The 14,247-nt window shown below is 33.8% G+C and overlaps 1 protein-coding gene and 1 pseudogene across 3 annotated transcripts in view; both read right to left on the bottom strand.

The window, feature by feature from the left end:
• Window positions 1-396: 396 nt before the first annotated feature.
• LOC123008649 (serine/threonine-protein kinase SIK3) overlaps window positions 397-14,247 on the bottom strand; it is a 56,697-nt gene continuing 42,846 nt past the window's right edge. For 2 of the 3 annotated variants that reach the window (XM_044404578.1, XM_044404579.1), the window contains 6 exons: window positions 13,263-13,624; window positions 7,930-8,066; window positions 7,677-7,808; window positions 7,432-7,593; window positions 4,047-4,427; window positions 397-2,330 (listed from right to left, as the gene is read on the bottom strand). In XM_044404578.1, coding sequence (XP_044260513.1) covers window positions 1,207-2,330; window positions 4,047-4,427; window positions 7,432-7,593; window positions 7,677-7,808; window positions 7,930-8,066; window positions 13,263-13,624 — 2,298 coding nt within the window. In that variant the 3' untranslated portion in view covers window positions 397-1,206. The remainder of the gene's footprint in view (window positions 2,331-4,046; window positions 4,428-7,431; window positions 7,594-7,676; window positions 7,809-7,929; window positions 8,067-13,262; window positions 13,625-14,247) is intronic. The other variant, XM_044404580.1, reaches the window with a different exon arrangement.
• Window positions 11,677-13,213, bottom strand: LOC123008650 (annotated as a pseudogene).

The following is a 14,247-nucleotide window of genomic DNA, read 5'->3' as shown; positions in this document are numbered from 1 at the left end:
AATTAAAATTTTATTTTTAAAGAATCCTCTTTCAAAGGTTTTCAGATAGTTTTTTTTCCAAAAAAAGTTTAACACCCTGTTTCATCCCTTGTAGGTGTAGTTTTAACAACAAAAACTTCAAACATAATTACCTTAGCGTGTACTCTAAATCGTGGGTTGTGAAAAGAATTACTTCTAATTATAATTTGAAAAATACTGGGAATACAGCGAAAAAACGAATACAAATGTCATTTCAACCAACCATGTAAGTAATAAAAAAAAAAAATCCCTATCTGCTATTATACCAAAGACATGCGCAGGGCTACAAACTTAAATATGAAATTAAGGGTCTTTATGTTGATTTAATTCTATACAAAGGTGCCATGTACAGCGTGTTTTATTTAAAAAAAGTCGATAGTTGTTCCAGTCATTTATTTATTGACATCACAGATTTGAATTGACAGAAAATACTAAATTTTACAACCTTGTTTTATTACGTAGGTGCCAGATGAGACTAAACAAAATGAGAATTACAATATTACAACAATTTTTGTGTGGCCTTTTGTAAAAAAGAGAGAAATAAAGTATACGCGATTAGAGCAACTTAAAATTGCTATACAGTGCAGCTATTTCTGTATTGAAAAGTTGCTCTAAAATCCTAAGAAACATCTAATTGAAACGAAATGTAAAAGCTTGGTATCATTATTATATCAATTCTTTTTTAAGTCAAGTAGAAATCTTAAACACTAGAAATAGCATATTAAAATTGTGCTAAGTGAATATTAATATTGACAAAGATTGAAAATCTTTTCCCTACCTAATAGGAATGTTCAAGTAAAACTATTTACATTATTTATAAAAATATACAATTTCATTGCGAAAGTTATTAGGTTTAAGTCACTGAAACAGAATTTTGCGAGAAATTTCAAGAATATTGCACTAACTCAACTGTTACAGTATAGGTAGATTTATTACAATTGTTTTGTATATACATTGTGCGATTAATTAAATATTTACATTATTTGAAATATGTACAATCTTATCCGCCAAATAAAATCAGTCACGAATAAAAAATCTCAATGGAATGTTTAAATCCTTGGAAAAAAATGTATGGCAACGAGGTTACATCACATTAAAACGAACCAAAAACTCAAACCTTGGATTCGAGATTAGCACTAACTTAAACTTTAAACAAGCGTAAAGAAACTAAGAAAATTTCGTTAAATGCTAGGAAACCGTCATACAAGAAATCAACTGTTGACAAAGCTGGTTATAAACCAAATGATCGCCGGATATCCGTCGCATTTTCAACCCTTTCGAGTCTTTTTGCTTATCGATAACTTTCAACTCGATTTGAATCCCTCCTTCATATTCCAACGACAGTCTATCGTTCACATCTTCCGAACTCGAGCAAGTTTTAGGTGGGATTTGATCCGTGATGGTCCTCTTAACCATCTCCAAAATATCCGTCGATTGCAACTTTGAACACACTTCGCTCAATTCGAATTCAAACGAACCGGAATTTTTATGGAAATTCGTATCGCCCTCCTGATTCGAATTACAATCGTCACTATCTCCCAATTTCAAATTCTGAAAAATTTGAAAATTCCCAGTCCCCGAATCCGTCAATTCGTGTGAAATTTGCATCTTCTCAAACGTATTATCGCACACGTGACTACTCTGAGTGTTGGAACTCGAACTCGGACTCTGATTCCCTATACTCAAACTATCATTCGAAAGCGAATCGTCTGAATAACACGAACTCTTATCCGAATTTCGTCTCAGAAAAAACTCGTCGCTCGGCTCCGCCTCGTGGGGTTTGCTAAAAAATTTTGCCTCGTCATTCTCTTGACTAGTTTTGCGACCGATGCCTTTAGTAATCGATGGTAAGTTCTCCGATGGTTCCGAAATGATAAAAGAAGGGATTTTTGGGATTTTTTGGTTGTCGAGACTGTCCATTGAATCCTCGGAGGTGTCCGAACCGGCAACTAGAGTCACTTCGCTGCCAAGGACGTCGGTCAGTGAGATTTGGGGATGACCGATTGTTTGTTGGTCGATTTTGGGGATGTTGTGCACGTGGGGTAATTCCTCTTGGATCATATCCAAGCCGGGACTTCCCGGATTGCTTATAGGGGAATTTGTCAAACTGCGATGGTTATGGATGTTTAAAATGTGATGCATGTGGTGGGGCTGGTGAAGGAAATTGGGTTGAAAACTGGTGAGGTTGGTTGAGTAAGTGGTGTCCATTTTGTCCTCTTGCATTTGTTGGTTACGAATTTCCAATTGGAGGCTGGTAGATGGCGTTCCTTGTGTTATCGAACCCGCACCGGTGGTACTCAAACCGCTTATACCTAAAAGAAAAAAAAAATTAATTAAAATGGAATAAATAATAACACTTATAATAATGGCCTGTGATTTTAAAATTAAGTTGGCAACATTTCATAGTCAACTGCTGTCATTCATTCAGTGTTGCCAGATCAAAAACATAAAATTCACCAGCTGCGAGTTGAAAAATTTGTTAAATTTTCACCAGATTACATTTTGTATGACAAAATCTCGTAAAAAAAACTTTTGGAAAAAACAAAAACAAAAATGACATGCTTTTCGGCCTAATTATGTGATTTTTCAGCTTGTTTTCAACAAAATTTTGACAAATAATTGCGTTTCTAACTGAAAAACGTGCTAAAACGCTAGAAAAATACAAAAATTATGTAACTTTAGACTTAATTCCTTGATTATTTAATTTGGTTTAGCAAAATCTAGCGAAAAACCTGAGATTTTAGTACAAAAAACTTGCTGAAATGCGTTTTCGCTCAAACTTTGTGTTTTCTCGGCTTATTTTTGTCTTATTTTGCTCAAAAACCAGTTAAATCGAGTGAGACAAACAAAATAACACCAATATCAATAATTTTTGTGATTTTTTAGGCGTGTTTGGATAATGCAGCTTCTAAGTCAGGCGAACAAGCCAAAAAATGATATTAATTTCAATTTAATTTTGTAATTTTTTGCCTGCTTCAATGCAATATTTCAAACTTTTTGTGTTTTTATCTCTCAAAAAGACTATTTTGGCTATTTTGTTAAATTTGTGGCTTGTTTTTTACAAAATTTGTTTTTTACAAAATAATTGTGTTTATAGCTGAAAAAACATTCGACAAAAACAAAAATAAGTTGCCTTTTTGGACTCCGTTTAGTAATATCTCGTAAAAAACAAATTGAACTATTTTTAACCAATTTGGTAGTTTTCGATTATTTTTTTCTTCGAGAAAATTTGACAAAATAGTCAAGTTAAAGCCTAAGAGTTAGGTAAAAATATTTAGTGATTTACTTTGACACGCTATGGCAAACTCTAGTGAAAAAAGTTTTCAGCTTGAGCTTTCAAAAAAGGAAAAAATTATATCATTTTCGGTCTAATTCTGTATTTTTTGGCTTGTTTTTGACCAAGTTTGTGAAATAATTGCGTTTTTAGCTGAAAAACGTGCTAAAAATGCAAAATTAATGTAATTTTCGACTTAATATGTTGATTTTTCAGTCCGTTTTAGCGAAATCTCGCAAAAAACTGAGATTGTAGTATTCGATTTGTAATTTTATGGCCTGCTTCGAGATTTAATTTTTTTTTTTATCTCAAGAACGTGTTTAAAAGAGCAAATTTGTTTAATTTTTGGATTGGTTTTAACGAAATTTTGCGAAATAATTGTGTTTCTAGCTGAAAAAGTATTCAAAAAAAAAAGACAAAAATAAATTGTCATTTTTGATTCTGTCACGTAAAATCTTGTAAAAAAGAACAAACAGAACTATTTTGAATCAATTTGGTGGTTTTTCGTCTTTTTTGAAAAAATTTAACGAAATAATCAAGTCTGGTTGAAAACGTGGAAAATGCTCGAAAAACAGTTTTTTTCATTTCCAAAAAATCATCAGATATTAGAATTTTTACAAAAGTTTTCACCAAATCACCAGATTAACATGAAAATCACCAGATCTAGCAACACCGCATTCATTTAACCTAAACATTATGCAATGTTACCAACTTAATGTCAAAATAACAGCCCACTTTGATCTTAAATACCAACCTTGAGTTATGGACGAGATGCTGCCAGGGGCCGTTGGTGTTTGCACGTAATTGCCGAACACTGGTGAAGTACTGGGACTCAGCAATGGGTTCATAATAGGCGAATTGGTACCAGAATACATACTTAAGTTGGTAGCGAAAAGATTCTGTTGGATCGGTGAACTAAGGTTACTGTTCGGATTCGTACCGAACGGTGACGAATGTAAAGGACTGTTTCCGAAACTACGATTCGGATCGTAGGAGCTTTGGTACGATTCTGGGGGAAGTCCCAAAGTGGGATCGCGGGAGGGATCGTTTGGATAAAATTGATGGATCGGAGACGAACATTCCGCCATCTGGTGGCGGATTTGCGGGTCGGATACGAGTTGGTGGATAGGCGAACCTGGAAAATATTATTTTATTGTTAAAAAATTAACACAAAATATGTGTGTCAAAAATTAACTTGACTGCAATTTCTGCATTTTTACTAAAATAAAAATTGGAACTTAATTGTTGATTTTGTTTAAAAAACTTTTTAAGTTTTGTTTTGATAATTATACTCTTTTCCATATTAATGTGCATCAAGTAGGTTATAAAAGTTTAAATCAATCTTTAATCATTAATGTCATTCAAAACACATTTAATCACATCAATAATAACAAAAATCTTTATGTCTGCTAACCTATGTTAACAACGTTGTTAATTTTTAATTATTTTTTGCTACATGGGGTACACATTTATTTGAAAAAATAATTTTTAAGAAAGATTGAGGTTAGAATTGTTTGAATTTTCGTATGATTGCCACCTTCAAATAATCCCTTTCAACAACTACTTCGATGCACATTAATATAAAAAATATTCTTTTACTCCGATGCTTTTAATATACCGGGTGTCCCAATAAGGTCGGCTAGCGGTTGTATGTCGGAAACTAGTTGTCCTATAGATTTCGGAAAAAAAATCATAACAAGTGACCAAGAAATTCATAGAAAATGTGTTCCACTCTCAAACCTCATCGCTAGAGGGCGCAATCTCAAATCAAAATCAAAAAATGGTAATTTCTGAATAAAATTTATAATGTGAAATGGTTTTGGACTCTCCTAGTAATACTCTAAAAATTAACTATTTGACATTTTGATCTATCTCTTGAAATAAGGGTTGGGGGAGGGTGGAACCTTATTCCAAATAAAGTTCGACAACTTCCAATTACGTCAACTGATTTTGGTGAGTTTGGTCTTGTTTTGAAGCTATTGGATGACAAAATCATAATATTCGAGTTCATATTTGAGACTGAACCGCCAGATGTCGTTTTTTGCCGCTTAAAAAGTTTACACAAATATCCACGAAAAATTAAATGGAAGGCCATATTTATTATTTCATTATCGTATTACTCATGAGATAACTTACAAAGTAGCACAAACTGGACGTCGTTATCGTTTCTCAAACTAGAATTATCAATGAAAATGTTTTTTTTAGAAAATTATTGTTATATAAATTTTAACATGCCTTTATCTGTCTCTGAATTCTTTATTGTTGTTAACTTAATTTATTTCAATATTATGGACAACTCTGATCGTTCTATGAAAAAAATTCTGTTGAATTTGCAGTTAGAGTGGAGTAAAAGCTAAAAGTACATACATGGGTGGAGCCTGACATAAGAGGAGGCGCGGACCAGTGGTGTCCTTTCTTAAATATTACGATCACGATCGTAAAATAGACAGGTCTGAAAACTCGTGTTTCAAAATTCAATTAAAAAATCTAGATCTCAGTAGGTTTTGAGGGCAACTATACCCGTGGTGCCTCTATCGGATACTACGTTAATTACTGCGTATTTAGGAACGAAAAATGACGCCGCCGTGCGTAAGTAATGTGAAATATTAAATTAGCGCTTGTCATAATTTCTTAGGTTACTGTGAGCTTATCAAAATTGTTAAAAACAGTGCAAGAAACAACTTAATAAAGTACAATATGTTTAATAGACGTGGCAGGTAAGTGCCGTTTCATTTATTTAGTCTTCGAAGAGGTTTTTGGTTTGGTTTTAAACTTGATGATAGGAAACATCCTTTAACTTTTAAACAAATAGCTTTATTAATTGCCACCTTACCGTCTAGTAGAAAAAAAGAATAGAAAACATTGCTGTTATTGATTTTTATACAAGATGCTACCTACGATAATAATGCAAGACCTTTAAAAAAGACGTGGAAAAGAAGTGTTATTGAAGAAATGAAACAACAAATAAATAATGTTATAGTAAGTAAGTTTTAAACATAAGTTATTTTTCAGTTATCCAATTCTAAGTAATAATGTAGCGATCAAGATTGGTGCAAAATTTACAATAGAAGAATTTTGTACAAAAAATCTTCCAAGATTTATAAAAATGGTGTGTTGTTACTTGGTCAGAACGCACTTTGTGTACACCAAGATTTTTTGAATAATAAAGAAAACGACAGTCACAATAAAGACAATTTCAGGATCTATTTTTGTGGTGAGCGTGCACTTTGTAAACAGAGTAAAGAAATAAATAAATTTTTAAAAACTTGATACATTTGTGGACTCATTTATCTATAGGACTTTAAAGACAAAGTATTACTTCTTAGACTGATACAAATATGTGAAAACTCAAAACCCTAGTCGATTAAATGCTTCAATGTTAAATGTTTTCTCTCTAATTTTGTGTCTTTTTTCTCAAAATGTAATTGACAGCTTCTGTCTTTTCTTTTCAGTATAGTATTTAGAGTTTCATCCCATCTTGCCCTTAGGTCCAATTTTTCTTTCACTCCAAAAAAACAAATGTTTACTACCTTATTTTTTCGTGCAATGGAAAATAGCACGAATTCTGAGCATCTGCAGAAGTGTTTTTGTGTAAACAAGATATAAAAACCAAACATATTTACCTTTTTGATTACCAAAAACATTGAACGACAAACTCAAAACCAAAAATATTTTTTAATATTTGATTTAGGTAAAAAAATCAAGGTAAACAGAACGAAAGAAAGCAAGTTTTTAACCAAGACAACATGAAGTATAAATCAAAGAAAACCATCCTAAAACACCGTAAAACTGTGCACAAGCGGCAAAATATTTAGAAACGTTGGATATAGAGAAAAATTCGCTTTTTAAATTTGTGGTTAGCTGCCAAAATGCTGTCAAACAGTGAATTTATAAAGTCACCACCTGAAGGCGCCACGGGTATAATTGCCCTGCATAAGCACCGGCGATTCAGGAAAAATAATTCAATTTCAAACGTATTTATGAATGGAGTTTCCAGACCTGTCTATTTTACGATCGTGATTGCGATAATATAGCAAATCTAGAAGCCACTGCTTTCCTCTTTTTTAGAGTGGACTCGTCCGAGACGCCCAAGTGTGTACTTTTAGCTTTTACCCCGTTCTAATCATGTTAAACCCTACCTGGAATCGACCTCGGTGGACTCGACCTCGCCTGCAGCCCTCTTTGCAACCTCTGACACTCCTGTTGAGGCGTCGAAGGACTCAAAGTCCGCGATCCCGACGCCGAACCTTCGCTACCTCTCCTCACCGGACTGAACCTCTCCATCGATTTAGGTTCGCGACCTACACAAACACCAACTCTCTCGTCACAACCACACACACATGTTATCAACAACAAAGCGAACCAAAACACAAAAAACACAAACCTTGCAACTCTTGTACTGTGGGCAAATGAGGTTTGACAGCGTGCCGTGAATGCTTGCGTTGTGGTAACATGGGTGGCATGTAGTTACGCTTCATGCGTGCTTCAACTTCCATCACTACCTCTGGTGGAATTACTAAACAACGCATGCAAAAAAAACACAACGAAAAATAAAAAATAATAATAAAAAATAAAAAGCAAGCAACAAACACAGGAAAATACTACGAGTGGTGTTATTGACAGAGAACATATAGTACCTGGTGGTCGTTCCATGACGGTCAAAAGACCGGTACGACGGGTGCGGCCCCCGGAACTGCTCCCGGATTGTAAGCTGTGGACGTCTTCGGGATTCGCCATCGTGTGTCGTTTCGAATTGCCCCTTCCTTGCATATACCTACACAAAAAGTAATCTAACATTACTTAAAGTCCTCTGATTTTTATTTTTATATCTCTACAAATTGAACAAAAATTCGTACAAAGAAAAATTGTAACTATTCTAATTCTGTATTCATAAATATACAGGACGTGTCAGAACTCGCGCCCAAGAGAAAAATTTCAACTAAGATTAGATACCAAGAACATGGAAAATTCTTTAAAAAAATTATATCTGTCAAAAAATTTTGACATTTATTTTTTGACATTTAATGATATACTCTTTTTCATACTAATCTGCATCAAGTAGGTTGCAGAAGTCTAAATGCATCTTTAACTTAAAGATCGATTCACACAAAAAGTGTCATTAATGTAATTAAGAACAAATTTAATCACATCAATAATGACAAAAGTCTTTATGTTTGCTACTCTATGTTACTTACGTTGTTAATTTTAATTACTTTTTGCTACCTGGGGTACACATTTATTTGAAAAAATCATTTTTAGGAAAAATTGAGGTTAGGATTGTGTAAACTTTGCAACTTAAAATGATCTCTTTCAACCACTACTTCGATGCACATTAATATGAAAACGAGTATACTGATAATCAATGTAAAAAATTCCTTAAAGACCAGACTGTACCACCCTAAAACCTTTCTTTTCGGAACAAAAATATGTATATTAAAAGGATATGTTAGTAATTTTCAAATATTAGAAAACTTTCAAGCGTAAGCAAATGTTTACCAAAAGAAAAGAAATAAAAACGAAAAGAACACAGAAAATGCAACTGCAAAACGGGAAAAATTTATTTATCTTACAGGTTGAGTTTTTGGGGTACCTTAGACCATTGGTTTCGGTGATAGAAATCAAATATTATCCACAAGTGAGATAAAGTACTCACAAGTGAGTAAATTTGAATATTATATTATTTTTTTCTATTATATTTACTATTATATTTGTATAGGTGAATATTTTACTTGAATGAAACTTCATTTTTTGGATAGTTGCACCTGTAAGATAAAATGTCGTATATCACACGTGATCGAAATGCAATTATGAAACAGTCTTAACGTTGGCACCACTAGTAAGTTCATTCATGGTAATAATAATAAAAGAAGTTGGTAGTTCCGGTTTTTTGAATTAATTTTAACACAATGTCATTAAACGTCAACACACAAAAATCGTCTAAGAAAATTTAGAGACGAAACACCAAAAAAGAAACAAATTCGGTACACTAACAGTTCTTCGAAATTTGGAAACGAATAGTTCGCAAGAAGGAAGTTAGAAAAAGGGCCCGTTAAAATGTAGACACAATTTGTAATGCAGGTTTGCCAACATTCTCAATTTTTAGCAAGAAATTGACAAGAATACAAAATAAACATGAATAAGAAAAAACCTCGAAAAAATGCAATTAAATTGGTGTCTTGTGCATCGTTTTTGAGGAACGAGTTGAAAAAGTTACAATTTTGAAACTAAAGCTGAAGAAGAATTTATAAAATGCATCAACTTTGAGCTCATTTCAATAAATTACACAAAATTTATTGCCAATCATCATAATACCTACTTGTATCGTTTGCTATATAACTTTTTTCTGTATATACATCCTTTTTCTTCAAAGTTTTTGTAGCAAAAACCTCATTTTTGTCCACAACATTGTACTTACTTGCGCCATGTTTCTATCAAAATTATTAGCACTGAATTCTGTCTTTAGACCTTAGGTAAAGATGTCTGTCCTTAGGTATTAAATTATAGCGCTTTCAAAGAGCAAAAAGGCACACAAAATTCATAAACGTCAAAATTTTGACAACATCTCAATTTGAAAACATGACCATAATTTTTTAACAAAATTTCTAGGGACAAAAACAAAGAGCACACAAAATTTGTGGCTATGGAGACAAGCTGCTACCAACTTTTTCACTAAAATTTTGACTCGGTAATTTCCATTTAAAGAAAAAACAGACTTTAGGCGTTATCGTATCAATTTTTTCAAAAATGGCAGGGTCCACAAAAAATAGTTCCGTTCTAAAAGGCCTTTGTTCGGGACAGTGTATTCCCGCCATCCGCAACGTCACGGAAATAATTCTAATACCAACCAATTCCATCTTCACCATTTAATGCGCCCTTTGCGTTGTACTTTTTATTTTAATTTTAAAAGTAAATGCGGCTTCAGTAGCGCAAACGCCTTCATAACAAAACGTTGCCAACGTAATAACATCAAATAACTAGTGACTGATACCAACATGACAACAACAAAAAATGGACTTTATTAATAAAAATTTTAATGCCCGGTTGCACAAAACTCCCATCAATCGATCATTAGATAATGGTTCATCAAAATTTGATGGTTTGTTAACTTTGATTGCGTTGCACAAAACAATTTGCACATGGTATAATGATTCATCATATGATGATCGTTTAATTACACATCCGATATGACAACAACGCCGTATTTCTTTAATTTGACATTTTGACAATTTTTGTGTCATTGTCTTTGTGTCTTGTGTTCTGGTGGTAGTGTCTTGTGTTTTGGTTCTAAGTTCGAAGCAGGATGTCGTCGAAACGGGTAAATTATACCCACAATGAAAAGAATATATTCCTTTCGGTGGTAGCGAAGTAAGTTTTTATCAAATTTGTTCTAGAGAAACCAACACCAAGAATACACCAAGAGACTTCAACATTTTACTATTCCAATTAATTTTATTCACTTTGTACTCGTTACCTCAGTTTTTTCCCATTTTCCACTAAAATAAGCTCAATATTTTCGACATTTCAACTCCTTAATCCTTGTCTCATCCTTTAGATATAAAGAAGTTATTGAAGATAAATGCACCAAGGCGTGGGCGGTGCAGAAAAAGGCAGTTGCGTGYGAAGCAATTGTAGAAGAATTTAATTGCTTGGCTGAATCAGGTACTAGGTCGGTCAAGCAATTAAAAATCTTTTACGAAAATATAAAGCGGGAAACTCGTAAAAGGGTGGCTCAGGAACACGTAAGAATTTTATAAAAAACACATGCTACATTTGACAAATATATATTTAAGCAAYAYCAATATGAAGCCAGAGTAAAGGAGGGCGAAGCGAGGAAGGCCGCTGCTCACGACAAGGTAATTACATGACACAAATTTACATTACACCACAGTCTTTTTTTTTGTAACAAATTATATTTATAAAAATTATAAAAAAATTAATATTAATTAAAAGAAAGAAATAATGAAGACTGGCGGAGGCAGTTCCACCTTGGAAATGACCTCCGAACAAGAAATACTCCTGGCCACAATACGGGAACAAGTGGAGCCCCTAGATAATGCTTATGACAGTGCGGCTGAATATTTCAGTAATATACACGCTTAAATATTAATAAAACAAAAATAATTTGTGATTTTTTTGTCTTAATAGATGATATCGAAATATTTGAGAAGCCGCAAACTCCAATTCCCGAACTTGCWCTCTCTGGACGTTCCACTGACCTTGCCCGCTATGAACCTTCCTCCAACTTTCCCTGCTCTGCAAACCCAGAACCTTGTCCTAAACCTGTTCCTACCCTGCCAAGACGTAAAATTTTGAAACCCCGAAAAAAACAAAAATTAAATTATAAAGATCTATATTATCAGGAAAAAATTAAAACCGAAAAAAAGAAACAAATTTTATTAAATTATGAAATACAGAAAGTTAAATTAGAAATTAAAAAAATGCAAAAATAAATATGTGTTTTTTTATCTGGCGAAAATAGTTTCGACCAGAGAATTCCTTACTGCAAAGTTAACATTATTTATGTTATGTTCTTGATAAATAACATTTTCCTCCTCATCATGTTCTATAATCTCATCAAAATATTCTTCTATATCATCATCTTGCTGTTTGCAGATGTTGTGTAGAACTCCACAGGCAATAATTACTTCAACTATAGTATTAATTTTTAATCGAAGCCCATATTTCAATGATGGAAAACGACGTTTCAAAACTCCAAAAAATCTTTCTATGCAGTTCCTAGTAGAGACATGAGCTCGATTATAAGCCTCTTGGCTTGCGTTAGCTGGATTACGAAATGGAGTGAGGAGGTATTGTTGGCAAGGATATCCACCGTCACCCAATAGATACCCATTACCATATCTCCCCATTCGAAAGTCGACAGGAAGAGGCGAATTATTAAAAATCGTACTGTCGTGTACCGATCCCGGCCATCGAGAAACGATGTGTAATAATTTCAAATTGGCGTCGCAAACGGCCTGGACGTTAATACTAAAGTACCCTTTTCGATTTCGGTACAGTTCTGCATTTGCACCACCAGGCGATTGGATGCCAACATGGGTACAATCCACAGTACCCACAACACYAYGAAAACCAGCAATTTGAAAAAAATTTCTTTTGGTTGCTACCAACTCCTCAACGGTCCTCGGCATCTTAATATYTTCTTGAGAGAGTCGAGCAATTTCGCGTGTGACTTTTTGGATAATTCTGCAGATGCTGGATTTGTGGACGTGCATCCAATCGCCGACGAGTTCCAAAAAGCCACCCGTTGCATAAAATCGGAGGGCAATTAAAAATTGGGTTTGTGCACTCAAGGATTTGTTCCGCTGCGACTCTATCTCCAATTGTGTGTACTAGATAAGTAACAGTAGCTTTATTTAAGCGAAACCTTTTTTTAAAGTCATATTCATCCAACATCTCAAATGGATTTTCACGGTCCCGGATGAAACGAATTCTCCGTACAGGCCTTTCAGGTTCTTCGTAATCACTCTCGCTTGATGAAGATGAGGATGTGTCCCACAACATTTTTCAAATAATAAAGTCAGTTCAATGTTTTCTACAACTTTTTAATCCTTATTACTGTCTCATCCTTTAGATATTTAATAACAACTCACTAAAAACGCCTTAAAACGTCAAGAAAAAATTTGACATATGATTTAATCACCGATTAATCGCCCGCGGTTCAGTCATTAAGCTGATGAGTCGTTAATGAATAGTTAACAGTGACATTTTTGTTTGTGCAACGGAAAACAGTGGTGATGGACCATTAACGGACCATTATCGTTGATAATCATCAAATTTTTGATGAAACGTTAATCAACCGTTAACGGTGTTTTGATTTCAACAAAATTTTTGATGAATGTTTAAAGCTTTGTTAACTATCCGTTATCTTTCGTGCAACCGGGCATAAAAGTTTTGATTGAATCACAATTTACTGTCAAAAACTCCATGGTTAAAAAATCGAAAAACAAACCTGGCCACTGCTGCCAACTCATCCAACGCCGGTTGGCTGTGTTCCAATGGTTGGGTGACTGTCCCACTGCTCAAACTGGGGTTTCCACTCGAACTCGTCGACATCATCGACAACTGCTCGTGAGAGCCGGGAGTTCCCCAAGCCATGTGGAGGTTAGCACCACCATCTGAAGCCCTCCTTCCGAAACCTCCGGCCGCATTTAAGACAGTCGGCGGTTTAAGAAGATGCGGATCTTTGCCACCGAAATAGTGAGGGTTCTGTTGGCCCAGAAGAGGAAGATGTAAGGGAAGATTCGTATGGGGAAAGAGTTTCGTTCCGTTAGGGTCATGCGGGGTTTGACTCATGTAGTGCGTCTCCAATACCTGAAATTAATGAGTAATGTTTCAAATTAAATTAAATCGTAACACGAGAATAACATTAAGGTCAGCTCTCTTATAGAGTTTCCGATTATGTATCTAATGAAAACAAGATTGTAAAAATATAAAAGCATAAAAAAACCTCGTGAATCAAAAAACTCTGCGGTCGTTGATAAGTATTATTTTTTGAACAGCTTCTTAATAATAAAAATAATATTAAAATAAAATTATTAAAAGTGGAAAAGTCTTCTTTATAAATTTAAGTATTCAATGGAAGGTAAATAACACCGAAAAGAATAATTAAGTACAAGAAGAAACAGATAAATTACAAAGAACAGTAAATCATTTAGTTTCAAATGTTTCTAGAAATTAACAAACATTAACTAAAAAGTAAATGAAAAACAACAAGCAGTGAGTGTTACTTGAAGTGATAAAAAGCGATAATTATTACACAATTAAATAACGTTTGTTATAAATAAAATGTGTAAATACACTTCATCATTGCGATCATTAAATAATACATTTGTTATTTATTCTTAAATCACACCAGTGACTTACTATGACTCACAAGTGACTTATAAACCACAGATAATAAATATAAATTTGTAAGTCGAAAGTGTTTTATTAAA

This window comes from Tribolium madens, unplaced genomic scaffold (assembly GCF_015345945.1).
Source record: "Tribolium madens isolate multiple individuals breed KSU strain unplaced genomic scaffold, Tmad_KSU_1.1 Scaffold_71;HRSCAF=194;Tcas5.2_LG6, whole genome shotgun sequence".
NCBI lineage: Eukaryota > Metazoa > Arthropoda > Insecta > Coleoptera > Tenebrionidae > Tribolium > Tribolium madens.
Note: the sequence above shows the minus strand (reverse complement) of the source record. Positions and strands in the feature narration are given on the sequence as shown.